Here is a 14,619-nt window from a genome sequence, read left to right as displayed (position 1 = left end):
ACCAAAAAAAAAAACATATTGCCGGTGGTTGGAGATTCGGGGGACGGCTCTCATTCGTGTGCTGAGCGATGAAAGCCGGGCGCTGAGTGTCAACAAGCGGTAAGCAAAAGTGGTGAAAATTTTCGCCCTAATGGGCAATTAGCGATTTGCCAAGAAAAAAGTGAAGAGTGCTATTTTTATTGCTTAATTTCTAATTTAGAAGGAAAAAGTAAATTATTCTTGTCCACCAAAATGAAGATAATGACTGCACGTATCATTATCAAGTGGCAGATTCCTGCCAGATTTGGTGAAATGCTCAATTTCGTTGAATTAAGTTTGGTAGACCCAAAATAGGGACAAATACCCTACATATTTCTTATTGACAAATCTAAAAAGCAGCGTTCCACTTAAACAGTTAACTTTTTTTCACATTTGAAGTGACACTTTAGGGGAAATGGCACATTCGGGGATGTGGAATTTTCGGGGATATGGGTTTAGGGAAAGTGGGATTCGGCGATTTGGGATCAAGCCGAACCGCGCGCGCTTCTGGGCAACGGGTATACCCGCCTGACCGGGTTCGGGGAAGTGGTCATTCGATATGGTCTTTCTGGAAAATGATTTTCAGGGATTAGAGGAAGTGGCCATTCGGAAAATGGTTTTTAGCGGAAATCGCCACTCGGGGATGCGGTCTTTCAGGAAAAGGGATTATTCGGGGAAAAGATTTTCGGGTATATGTGTCATTTCGGGGATGTGGCATTCGGGGAAATGTCTTTTCGGGAACGTGGATTTCGGGGAAATGTCATAGATTTCGTACTGGGTGCTTTGAATCTGCAAAAATCAGTAAATCAGTACGTTGTTCTAGAAATCGGTAGGTATATCTTAGCAACCAGTTGTAGAGGTCCAATCATCATTGTTTCTTAGACAAAATTGTAGGAAATTTTCTGAACATGAAAAAAAATATTTTCAGTAATGGACATTCATGGACACTATTTTATTAAAATCAAAAAAACCGGAATTTTTCGGACAAAATTTAACTTTGAATGGCTGTATATTGAAAACTGTAATCAAACAAAATGTAATGTACTTTCAAATTATAACTCGTCGGCAAAATTTTGGTCCATACTTTTGAATGACTTTGGAGATGGGGGTTTTGTCCCCTGAAACATATAAAAAGATTTAAAAATAAACAATGATTGTATGGAAATTTGTATGGGTAAACCAATGACACGAAATGGCTTCTTTGGTGATGGGGAATGCCCCCACAAAGTTTGAGCCAAATCAAAAAATACAAAAAAAATAATAGAATTGCTCAACCGTTCCTTTGAGAAATACAGTGGACTCTCTGGCTGTCGATCTTCTCGATATCAATATTGCTCCAGCTGTCAATAAATTTGTCAGTCCCTTCAAATAGATTGTTTGATTTTTTGTTCTATAATTTGATAACTCCCGCTCTCGACAGACCCTTCAATATCATTTATTTCTTTGATTTTTTATACTCTTCGTCATTATCAAATGCAAAAAAACTCATCTAATACAACGGAATGCTGGGGGAGGTAACCCATCAAGAGAAAACCGCACTCGACTTGGGGGATGCCACAGCCCCTCTCCATGTTCTTCTCGGCGTTCGTCGTCCGTCCAGTCTAGTCTGTCTCGTGGCGCAGAATGCACATTCGTTCAACTTTTGCGAGCTTTTTTTCTTCCTTCCTTCCTTGCTTTCTTTCATTGCCCTAAGGCTGCCTTTCCTCATGACTTTGCTATGTATGAAAATTGATGCATCCCCTTCTGAATAAATATTAAATCCATCTCTATCTGCCGGCTGCTGGCTGCTCTAAGCTTCTCGAAGTAAAGGCACTCAGTCTCTTTCCCCTTCAGAGCCAGCAGAGTGGCAGATTTCTTCGTAGACTGGAAGGCAGCTGCTGCGAGAAGAATTAAAATTTCAAATCTAAACGAGAAAACAACAAAAAAGCTTCCACGAGCCCTGGGGAAAACCACCAGCGTTTTCCCTCTCGCCTGTGACTGTGACTTCCGTCGACCAAAAAAGAAAGAAAGAATGGATGGATGGGACGGAAAATGGACGACGAAAGTGCGCGTGGGCAAAAAAAAAGTGCAAAACAAAAGCGAACGTTTTTGTTGCCGCGTGAAGATTCACACAAATATCACTTCCACGCCGAGAAGAGTAATATCTTTCGGGCTAGAAGAGCTTTAGACTAATAAATGAATTCCTCACCAACAATGGGGAACCATTCTTTTTTTTTGCCTGTGGTGTGCAAATAGGAAGCAAATTTCATTATAAAGTCAGAAAGGGAGAAAGGAAAAAAAACTGGGCGACCATAAGTTTATTATCTTTTGGTACCGCAAAATAGAGTGGAGCTTGAGTGCGGTTGGTATTAGTTAGCTGACTCTATTTTGAGAGCTTTTGTGTGGAAATTTTGTTACAAAACTAAAACCACGGATATCCGGCTGATAAGCCAAACAAACCGAAAATGTGTCTTTTAAATAGAAGACAAACTAATATCCATTAGAGTAGACTATGATCTTTTCCTTTCTGCATTCGATTACTTATCGAAGGGAAGGTAGTATATCATCACAAGCTGGACCTTATCACGATACCTAAGGGAAGGCGACCTATGGAATGTTAACATTAAGTTAAGAAATAGTTACTAAATCCGCCCGATACCCTTCATAGGTCATATGAAAAATTTACTTTATACTATCTTGAAAGTTTCCTAAAGTGTAAGAGTAAATAATAGTCCTAAAGTGACCACGTGATTTTTTTAAGTTTACTTTTTTTAATTTCTTTCTGTTTCATCTAAATGTGGGCCGTTTTGGTTAGTGCAGTGATTAGATACCGATACTAATCTTTGATTACCTGAGCCAGAACTTTAACAAATGTGTATAAATTTAAACCGATTAATTTTCCACGAAATTGGGCGATTACATGATTTTTTTTTATTTGGCTATTTCTTTTCGAATGACCAAAATAGTAGTTCATGCAACAAGTTGCAAAAAGAGGATTTTTTCAGCACGAGTCGTACATTTATCCAACGAGGTTCACCGAGTTGGATAAATACGAAGAGTGCTGAAAAAATCAAGTTTTGCAACGAGTTCCATACAACATTTTTTGCAGTTCCGAAAACACCCATTGAGTGAAATTTTAAATAAAATTTTCATGTATTTCGTCAATAAATCGTTTAAATAAAAAAAATGTTGAAAAGTGTTACTTTTCGAAACAAGTGCTGAAAAGTTCAACCTTTCAGCACCCATTTCAGTGCTGAAAAGTAGAACTTTTCAGCATTTATTTTTAAAAGTGTTGCTATTCGATTCTGTTATGTTTGGTACAGAAAAGTAGGCTATTTCGTCATTCAAGAATGACAGAAAAAGTAAGTAGTTTCACGATGGAATTGCAAAAAATAGCTTTTTGCAATTCCATCGTGAAACTACTTACTTTTCCTGTCATTCTTGAACGACGAAATAGCCTACTTTTCTGTACCAAAAATAACAGAATCGAATAGCAACACTTTTCAAAAAAAAAACGCTGAAAGGATCAAATGGGTGCTGAAAAGTTGAACTTTTCAACATTTTTTTGATTTAAACGATTTATTGACAAAATACATGAAAATTTGACATAAAACTTCACTCAGTGTGTGTTTTTTTAGAATTGCGAAAAATTTTGTATGCAACTCGTTGCAAAACTTGATTTTTTCAGCACTCTTCGTATTTATCCAACTCGGTGAACCTCGTTGGATAAATGTACAACTCGTGCTGAAAAAATCCTCTTTTTGCAACTTGTTGCATAAACTACTATTACAGCATTAGTTTCCCTAATAGCGTGATTCGTGGATATATGAAAAAGACAAAAGTGTTCAATTTCGATTGCATCAATCGGAATTTTAAAGTACTAGGACCCCATAAGCTAGCCTGAAAATTTGACCTCATTTGGTTAAGGCTTAGTTGCTTCAGATTGACTGATTTATTTTTCACTTCTTAACTCTTCTTCAAGAAAGTTTGCCTCAAACGGATAAAATGTTCTCGTCTAAGAGATTTCTTATAGGTTTTGACCCGGGTATCAACTTTGTAGAACATCACAAAGTGCTAGAAATTGATCCCGAAAAGATACAGAATGATTTTTGGATTTTTCTTTTTTTCGGAAAAATGTCAAAATATGCTTTAAAAACTAACCTTTATCTGTTTGGGATCAACTCCTAGCGCTTTGCGTTGTTCAACAAAATTGCTTCTCTTTAGAAAACTTCACAAAATTCAATTTTCAAAAATTAATTGACAGATGGAGCAATATTGATCTCGAGAAGATTGACTGCCAGAGAGTTGACTTTCTTCTTCTTTATCTTTATGAAAATCATAATTAAGCAATGAATGTCAACCTGGAAGTAAATGATTGCTTCACAAAATTATATAACTTGTGAGACATTTGGTTTTGAATAGAGGTGGGCAAAACCGCTCTTTTTCAGGAGCCGCTCATTCTCGCTCGCTCTTTAAAATGAGCCACTCTTTTGAACGGTTCTTTCGCTCTTTATCAAAAACTTTGTGATTTTTGATGATTTTTATTAGATTTTATTAGACATTATTTTTTAAAAAAAGCTAAAAACTAGAAGAAAATCATAGATCTAAACGTTCGAATAATTGGATTTGAAAAGCATCCAAACTTAAATCTAGAGATTTGGAGAACATGCTCTTAATTTTACAAAATTGCGCTTATTTCTGATAATATTGATAAATTTTTATCATGAAAAAATGTACTGTAAACTATTTTCTACATTCTTATTTAATCAAAAAGTATAAAAATGCCAAAGTTAAATCGGACAAGAGGAGTTAAGATATGGTTATTTAGTAGTTTTTGGGCAACATTTTCCAAATGAAGCATTTTGAATTACTCAAATCTGTACTTCGGTACATAGTTCTGACAAATTTGACAAAATTTAAAAGCGTTGAAATATTAAAATCATGTTTTTAATCCTCAATAGATGGATTGAAATTAAATTAATGATATTTATAAATTTAAAAATAGACAAAAGTTTCAAAATGATTCCATCTTGGAACGGATCTTTAAAAAGACCAGAGTTTCAAAAAGAACCACGGCTCTTTTTTGTGAACCGGCTCTTTGAGCGGCTCGCTCTTTTTTGCCCACCTCTAGTTTTGATCAACATTTTTTTTTAAGCTCTTCAATAAAATGTTTTTGGAAGGCGATTAATCAACTATCAAAATAAGGTTGTTGCCGTTGAATCAAACTATACAAATTTCTGCATGTGTTATGTTTTCGCGAAAATGCTACACAACAAAAAATTCGATGGTAAAATCACATGCAAAAGCATGCACATCACCTTTGTGAGAAAAAGCATGAAATATTGTATGAGAAAACGTGTACACAAAAAGCATGTACCAAAGAAAAAAAAATCAGGTCTGCTCACCCCAAAAATAACATCAAACCGGTAAGAGTCATATTCAGATTACCAAGGCCGCGCCCCAACCCACTCGGCTATCTCGCCGCTATGAAAATAATCGGATCTTCACCGATGTAGCTATAGGTTCTCCACACATCGTATGCAGTTAACACAGTATACGAAGTACGGAAAACTTACCTGCATTTAATCTAACTATTTTCATAGCGACGAGATAGCCGAGTGAGTTGGGGCGCGGACTTGGTAATCTGAATATGACTCTCGCCGGATTGATGTTATTTTTGGGGTGAGCAGACCCGAGGGCTTTTGTTAATTTGATTTGGTTAACCGCGGTGGATTTTCTTGAAATAATTCGAACTGTAAAAAATCTACCAAAGCATCTACCACATTGATCGCACAAAAATCTGTGGTAGAAAAGTATCCACCGGTAGATGCTTTGGTGGATTTTTGACCGTTCGAATTATTTGAAGAAAATCCACCGCGGTTAACCAAATCAAATTAACAAAAGCCCTCTGATGTTTTTTCTTTGGTACATGCTTTTTGTGTACACGTTTTCTCATACAATATTTCATACTTTTTCTCACAAAGGTGATGTGCATGTTTTTGCATGCGATTTTACACAGAATTTTTTTGCTGTGTAGCCCACTCGGCCATCAGACCGAAGAAAAGCTGTAAGGATAAACGCATATATCAGCTTGACATTCGGTCAAGTAGGTTTCCCATACTGATGGGCTACATATTTGAGGGCGTAAAATTACCTAAAATTGCATAAAATAATGCAATATTTATTTTACACCCCTCACTTTTACACGCCGTTGTATTACTACTTTTTAGCTGTGTAAATTTTCTCCAAATTTCTAGAACAAAGTACGGGACCTGTGATTTTTCACGCTCGACTTCCTCTATTTCAAAACACTAAATTTCACGCAAATTTCGCGGAACGTGAAAAATGTTAAAATAACTCTGAAAATATTGTGTTTAACTAACAGAAACTACTTTTTATGCTTCATTATATATTATTCTTCAATAAAATAAAAAAATCTTCACTAGATTTGAACGTCACACAAAAATTCTCCTAATTTTCAAAAAAGTTTATAACTGTTTTATGGATGGGCTATATATATTTTTTGAAACCAAATGTAGGGCATACGTATTCTCATTTACTGAACTGCTTTTTTAATATTCGACTGATATAGCTAAAAAGCTGGGTGCTTAAAAGTGGTTCGCAAAAGGGCCTCAATTTTGAACTGTCAAAGTGGAACCAATTTACTGTTCGCCAAAAGTAGTGAGTATTGTTATCGAGAATTGAAAATTGTTTTTTTTTTTTGCAAGAATGATAAATGTGTGGCTTTTGAGAACCTGGAATTGAAGTCAAACAATTTGTAGAAAGTTGAAGGCGAGATCGTAATTTTTTATAATAATGAATGGATGCTGTTTATTGAGTCGATGCGGATGTATCCAACCAGAAGCTGTCTTTATTGTTTGATTTCGTTTGAAACCCTGGTTTATTGAAAATCTTCTCATCTTCTCTGGTTGTTGGATCAGCTTAGCTACTTTTTTTCGCTGGACCAGGAAGAGCTAAAAAATCTAAAAAAGAGGTAAAAAATCCCAAATTTTGCGTTATGTAATAAAAGAACGCTCCCAAGCCACAAACCTATTTTTTCTTTTTTATTTTTAAATGTTTTTCCTTGCAACTCCTCAGGGTCTACAATGTCTAAGTCTAGTTTTCTAGTTACAGTTGATTTTGCGCTATTCCAAACTAATCTACTACACGGAGAAAAAAGAGTTCCCAAAATCGTGAACAAGCGTTCATGAAAATGGGAACCACGAACAAAGTGTTCAAATGCCATGGTACGTTTTTCAAAATCGTACCATGGGATTTGAACACTTTGTTCGTGGTTCCCATTTTCATGAACGCTTGTTCACGATTTTGGGAACTCTTTTTTCTCCGTGTACTGCTACATAACTTTATACGATGCTTTGATGTATCTAACCTATTACAATATTCACACACTTTGAAGTAGATGTACTCGATTCTTTGAGAACCCGAAAATTATGTCCCTAAGTTTGAATTAATCAGCTGTTGAAAGGTGATCCAGATCTCAGCTTAGAGTAGTAATTTCACACAAGTAATGCTTGAACAGCGAAATAGATTACATGAACTGTATCTAGCCACCTATCTCGAAGGGTAAGCAGATCAAACCGTTCCATTTACATTAATCCTAGGAGACAATTGTAGTAGAGAAGTAGTTTTTAGTTGTTGAATCTGAGTGCAGCTCAATTCGTACAACAGATCAATGCCCGAAAAATGTCAATATTGTTACTTGGTTTTAACATCCTTATTTAAATGTTTTGATATAGGTTTTTTGTGACAAGACAATTTCACATTCAATGCCAAAATTTGATGCTTTCACTTTATTTACGACGATAGAATATGCAAATAAAACAGATATAATAGACTGAAACTCACCTTTAGTGTTCTATCAATCTGACCCAGGAAGAAGGTCAGCAAGGCAATGATAATAAAGTTTACTCCACCGGCGAAATCCGTCAGTTTGTCCAGCTGAAAGATCGCCGCGATCAGGAAGAATATGATTTGCATCGAAACCGTCACGATCGCACTGATCGCAAAGTGATCCACGTCCAGAATGTGCACGGCCATCGCTAATTCTGGCATTCAACGGTGTGCAATTCGGCAGCAAAATTTCACTAAATGCACTTGCCCAATTCGTCGGTCCGTCCCGCCCACGCACACTTGGTCCGATGCCAATTTCGGCCAACTTCCGGTTTTTTTCCTTCCCCGTCCCCAAATTGGTTCAGGGTCGTTCTTCTCTTCACACACTACCCACTATTACGGCTAGCACCTTCGACTAGAATCTTCCACCCGTGGTTTCGTTTGGCATCACTTTTCCCGTGGCACGAACCGACCTGGACCAGCATCAACGGCAGCATCTGGCACGGGCAACATCAATATCGACGCCGAATGCATTTTCGCCTCTTTTTTTTTGCTCTCTCGGCACGATCTGGCACTGGCGCAGTTCAATTTATGAGCTTCCAACCGTGTTTACATTGCTTATTTATACCTCTCTGAATATTGGCGGTGTGCTGTTAATCGAGGCGATTTATTTTATTTTTATTTTTGCTGTGCTATTCGGAAAGAGGGAAGTTTGTAGGAAAGCACAAAAAAAACTGTCGTAGAAACGTCGGAACTACATAATTTACGCTTGATTGAGTATGCTGGAGATCAAACATGCATTTGGAAAATATATATTTCATGCTGCAATATCCTATGGTTTCGATTGGATATATTGTTTATCGAAGTGTTGATTAAGCAACTACTAAAAACTTGAAGAGATGTTAAAAGTATAACCATTACAACCACAGCACGCAAAAGAGGTTTCTTGCAATAATGGAGACGCGTGGTGTTCAACGAGATGCACATGAATTTTGGTTGTGGCAACATTTAGTGCTTCGACTGAGTAGAACCGTCTCAAAGTGTTATTTAGAATAAATTTACAACTTTCCTGCTGAAATCCCAACTGGTGTTACACTACTATTATTATTACTTAGTAAGTGTTTCGGTGTGTTGTTTGAGCATAAAAAAATTAAATAAGAATTCTATTTAAACTCAAAATTGGAGTCAAAGCGTTGCTGAGCTCCGTGATGTTCTATGCTCATTTGAAAGGTCTTTCGATTATCTAACAAACGACAGGTCGCGTGATGGACCCGGACACCATCTTCATTGAAATATCTGAGAACCGGCCTCCAAAAAGTGTATAAATAACACTTAAGTGCTAATAACTTTTGATAGGGTTGTCAGACCACCCTTTTTACAATCTTCCGGACATACGTCAAAATCGTTTTTTTTAGCATAACTTTTGAAGTGCTTAACTAAACTTGCTGATGTTAAATAGAGATCTATGGGACCCCAAGACGAATCGAATGAGACTAATACGGTCAAAATCCGTTAATCCAGTCCGAAGATAATCGAGTGACAATTTTTTTGTCCACCCACCTACACACATCCGCACAGACATTTGCTCAGGACATGATTCTGAGTTGATATGAATACGTGAAGGTGGGTCTACGAGGTCAAATTAAAAAGTTCATTTTTCGAGTGATTTTATAGCCTTTCCTCAGTAAGGTGAGGAAGGCAAAACTGAATTATTTTTTTTTTTTGAGTAAATTTCTATTTTTCAAAAAAAAACACCTTTTTTCCAAAAAAATATAAGTTGGCGGCAAAAATTTTGGCAGTTGGAAAGACTTTTCCGTTTACTATTTTTTCTGAATAGTCCTCTCCTGGGTGATGAATAGAGAGAATGCGTAACGTGATTTTCGAATGATCCCACTTTGTTTATATCTACAAATAGGTGGCTGTTCAAGCACAAGCATGACTTTTTTCATACTGGTAAATGAGCTGTTTTATAATCAGTAGTATGTGTTTATACTGTCTACTTTTTGAAATTTTTTGCTGACGAATTGTGTGTGTATTCGAGTTTCGATCGGTTAGAAGTGGTTTTTCTTTTTTACGGGTGACGAAGAACTGCGGCGAGAGTGTCATTCTGCGAAGCTGATCTAACTAACAGAGAAGATTTTTACTAAACCAGTAGGTCTTCAAACGGAATCAAACAATAAAGTCAGCTTCTGGACGGATACAACCGCATCGACTCCATAAACAACTTTTATTCATGATTAATAATAAAAAAAGATCTCGCCTTCAACTTTATTAAGATTTGATACAGATTTCAACTCCAGGTCCTTTAACACACATTTCTCCACAAATTTTTCATTCTTGCATCAATTTTTAATGATCGATAATAATACTCTCTACTTTTGGCGAACAGTAAATTGGTCCCACTTTGACAGTTCAAAATTGAGGCCGTTTTGCGAACCACTATTCAGCACCCAGGTCCTCTCAAATAAAACAACTCCTAATAAAACAATTCCTTCAAAAGTTACAGATTTTCAAATATTTACGTGCTATTCATGCTACCAAAATTGTATGCATTCGTGTATGGGTGAACCAATGACAAAAAAATTGCCAATTCTAAAAATATATATAAAATCCATTTTAGGTTTTGGTAGAAAATAGCTCACTTTTGAGAGTTAACAAAATATATTATCATAGAGAAATCAAAGAAAACCAAACTAAATCATGTTTAATTTTCCGGATTCTCGGAAAATTGAAAAACTCGAGTATCGTCACAATTTAACATGGCTCCTTAGAGATGTAAATATTAAGGAAAACAAAAACTTTTTCAACTTTCTTAAACACATTTTTATCATTTTTATGAACAAACAAATAATTAAAGCTTTACAACGTTGGTTTCAAAAATGTATACTATTGGAGAAGAAAATCTAAATGCAATATTCGCCAAAAACTTTTAAGGCCAACTTTGTCCCATTTTAAAATTTTGAGTTGATTTTTATATGAAATTACTGTATAACAATGTATTAAACATTTTGCTTAAAACTTAATACATTGTTATACAGCAATTCCATATAAAGCAACTCAAAATGTTTAATGTTTTATTAATTGAAAATTAGTCTGAAAATATCTGAATTTCGGGATATCATTCAAACTCAAAAGAAAAAGTATTTTCGATATTCACAAATCATAAAGTTGAACCTACCTAAAAACCGGATAAATTGAAGAAATTAATACATCTTGCTTTATTACTGATTCAAAACTTAAAACTTTTTATCCTAAACCATTCGGTACATGCATCAAGCCGGACCTTAAATTTCTCCATGCCTTAAGCTTCTAAGCAGTCTTATTTTCTTTTCGAGAATTATGATAATGATATGTTTGCGGAGCAAACAATGAATGCTTGCATGCTCTGGACACCACCACGCGCCAACAAATTCAGTAGGAGAAAGCAGTTTCCACCAACTACACCCAAAACTGCGGTGTTGGGAATAGTAATTTTGGTTGAACATTTGCCGCTAGACGCTTGAGTAGTATTCTCACTACTTATATTTCTAATGACCTCGCTTCGCAAAAGTTTGTGTAATTTTGCAATTTAACAGTAATTTTCTAAAGATTTTAGTAAGAAACATTAAAAAAACGAATCCTAGTTTCACAGCCCCCCATCGCGAACGGATCCTCTCGCTGTGCTCCTCCTGCTGGGATCGTTAGTGCCGCTTCACTGCATGCTTTTGCCAGTAAAATGGTGAGAGAAAAACTAAGCAAAAGCTTAGAAGACAAGTACTATTCGCTTCAAGGTTCTTCCTGTGCTGCCTGCCTGCACACACGTCTTCCTTCTTTCACCTGCACCGAGTATCTACATACCAAGTTTACGGGGGAGTTTAGTTAGTTCCCAGGGTGAATCAGTATTGTGTTTATGCCTACACTGGAACCCATCCTCTCTTCCTGCACACGGCAGCTAAATGGCTAAATTAGCCCTGTCTCGTGTGTAGTCCTGGCTGCTACTCGTGTATCGTGTAGCTTTTCAGCGTCACTTGATGTCCCATTCTTGGTGGAGCACACTTCCTGAACGAGATGGGGGTAGTCACTGTACGTGTGTCTGTATCGCATCGGTGTAAATAAACATATATTTGGCGAAGCACACACACATACACACACCCTCTACGAATGGGGTCGCGACACCAGCGAGAGAGAAGGGGGTGGAGGTTTGCGAGATTGATCTTTTGGTGTGCAGCAGCATCCAAAAAGTATCACTTTCCCTAACCGCGAGTCCCACTTTGAGCTCACTGAAACTGAACCAAATTACAAGTACAAGGGCATCCAGCTCCGGATCCGGATTCTGCCGCAGCATCCACTAAACACTCTCCCACTACTGCTTAATCCTTGTAGCTTTGCTCTGCCTCTGAAAACTCACTCACTGACACTGACGGTGGGCCAGACCAAAGGGCCAGGTAGCAGCGACTTCAACCAACCAACCCAACCAAAAACAAGATGAAAGGACTAGCAGGTTGGTGGGTGGTTGCTTGGCTGGACCAGAAGCAGCAACAAATCCACCCAGCCAAGAATGAGGAAAGGGCAGGTAAACGCCCGCGCCCGTGATTTTCGTTTCTGCTCCCTGGAAAAGCGTCTCAAATGCGCGGCGTCTCGGTGTGAACTGGTGTGCTGCTGGTGCTCGTGAGGAAAAAGCGCGTGCGAGCTGGGAAAACTCGCCGAGGACTGCGTTTTCTTGAGTTGCGAGAAAAAGAGAGAAGGGGAGAGAACGCAGAGAGCAGATGGGAAAATTTCGTCAGAGACGTCGCTCCTCGCTGTGTTCGACACAAATTTCAGATATATTTAATCATTTTGTTTCAATCACACTTGAAACTTGTAACAAAGAAACTAATTTTAATTATTTATAAGGTAAAATTGTCCGAAGAAACCAATAAAGTCCATTTTTCGATTTGAGCTCATTTTTAATAATGGTGAAATGGGACGCCAGGCATTAAACAGCTTAGTTCAATGCAAATCAATTTCTTAACTTGGTAGATTGCTTGCTAGCGACCTATTTATCACAGCAAATACAGAACTTCGTAGTTTACTGTATTTTCCTTAAAATTGTTTCTAAAAACTCGACTTGTGGTGTCAATATGGTGGTGCCTTCCTGTTTCACTTCATGCAATTCCTGAAACTTGTAGTTTTTAAATAATACTTTTTATCAAGGATGGCCTAATCTAACTTCTAAAACTCCCTGGGCTTTGTCATAATGAGTATCCCGAACAGACGGTAATAACTAAATTCATGCCATTTCAATAACAAAAACTGTTAAAATAACAGAAAGTGCTATGGAATATTCTTGCAAAATCCATTTTTGCATAATAGTTCAATAACAGTTTATGTTATCGTAACAAAATTTGTTATCGGTCTGATATTGATTGAAAGCCAGAACAACTTGGGAATAACATTTTTTGTTATGGAAGAATACCTCAAACTGTAATTGGGATGATCGGATTAGTTGTTAAAATAACAAAAAAAATATAAAAAAGATTTGTTCGAAGAATAACTTAAAATGTTATTAGTCTGTTATAGAGCAGTTCTCTAGGATTTCGGTCATTCGATTTTTTTTTGTATTTTTTAATCCAACTGAAACTTTTTTGGTGCCTTCGGTATGCCCAACGAAACCATTTTGCATCATTAGTTTGTCCATATAATTGTCCATACAAATTTGGCAGCTGTCCATACAAAAATGATGTAGGAAAATTCAAAAATCTGTATCTTTTGAAGGAATTTTTTGATCGATTTGGTGTCTTCCGCAAAGTTGTAGGTATGGATACGAACTACACTGGAAAAAAATGATACACGGTAAAAAAAATTTGGTGATTTTTTTTAACTTTTTATCACTAAAACTTGATTTACAATAAAAACACAATTTCTAATTTTTTTATTTTTTGATATGTTTTAGAGAACATAAAATGCCAACTTTTCAGAAATTTCCAGGTTGTGCAAAAAATCATTGACCGAGTTATAAATTTTTTAATCAATACTGATTTTTTCGAAAAATCGAAATTTTGGTCGCAAAATTTTTTCATTTTCATTTTTCGATGTAAAATTGAATTTGCAATCAAAAAGTACTTTAGTGAAATTTTGATAAAGTGCACCGTTTTCAAGTTATAGCCATTTTTATGTGACTTTTTTGAAAATAGTTGCAGTTTTTCATTTTTTTAAATTCGTGCACATGTTTGCCCACTTTTGAAAATAATATTTTTGAAAAGCTGAGAAAATATGGACAAACTAATGATGCAAAATGGCTTTTTTGGGCATACCGAAGGCACCAAAAAAGTTTCAGCCGGATTAAAAAATACAAAATTAAAATTGACGAAAAAAGACCGATTCCGTAGAGAACTGCTCTATAACAATAACAATCCAATAACAAAAAAATCATATCGGCGAATAACAAATCTTGTTATAAATAACGTAAAATGTTATTGTCCTAGTATTTTCTAATATCAAAAAATGTTAATCCCAAGTTATTTCCGTCTGCTCGGGATCATAGGTTTGATGCTTGTTTGGCAAGGAGTATGATTTGATCCGACGTGGTATTAAAATCGAAGTTTTCAGTGTATTGCTGAAGCTTTTTTTTTACACATTGACACCACTTTATGCTACGAGAACCCACTTTGATGCAGTCTCAGGGCTTAATCGATGGCCGGTAAGCTGTCATCGAGAACAAGGAGGTTCTCCGATAGTGGGAATATCACATTTGTACATTGAACCGCTACATATGTGATTTCCCTATCTTAATGTGGGTGTCAGGCTAGGATG

General features: G+C 36.5%; 1 protein-coding gene across 4 annotated transcripts in view; it reads right to left on the bottom strand.

Moving 5' to 3' along the window:
• Positions 1–12,480, bottom strand: part of LOC120421929 (uncharacterized) — a 55,674-nt gene extending 43,194 nt beyond the window's left edge. Inside the window, exons 1-2 of one of the 4 annotated variants that reach the window (XM_039585228.2) lie at positions 12,236–12,480; positions 7,864–8,540 (exon numbers count right to left, since the gene is read on the bottom strand). In XM_039585228.2, coding sequence (XP_039441162.1) covers positions 7,864–8,070 — 207 coding nt within the window. In that variant the 5' untranslated portion in view covers positions 8,071–8,540; positions 12,236–12,480. The remainder of the gene's footprint in view (positions 1–7,863; positions 8,541–12,235) is intronic. The other 3 variants (XM_039585231.2, XM_039585229.2, XM_039585232.2) reach the window with 3 other exon arrangements.
• Between the last annotated feature and the right edge of the window lie 2,139 nt (positions 12,481–14,619).

The sequence above is a fragment of the Culex pipiens genome, chromosome 3 (genome assembly GCF_016801865.2).
Source record: "Culex pipiens pallens isolate TS chromosome 3, TS_CPP_V2, whole genome shotgun sequence".
In the NCBI taxonomy this organism is placed as follows: domain Eukaryota; kingdom Metazoa; phylum Arthropoda; class Insecta; order Diptera; family Culicidae; genus Culex; species Culex pipiens.
The sequence above is the reverse complement of the archived record's forward strand: the minus strand, read 5'-3'. Positions and strand labels throughout refer to the sequence as shown.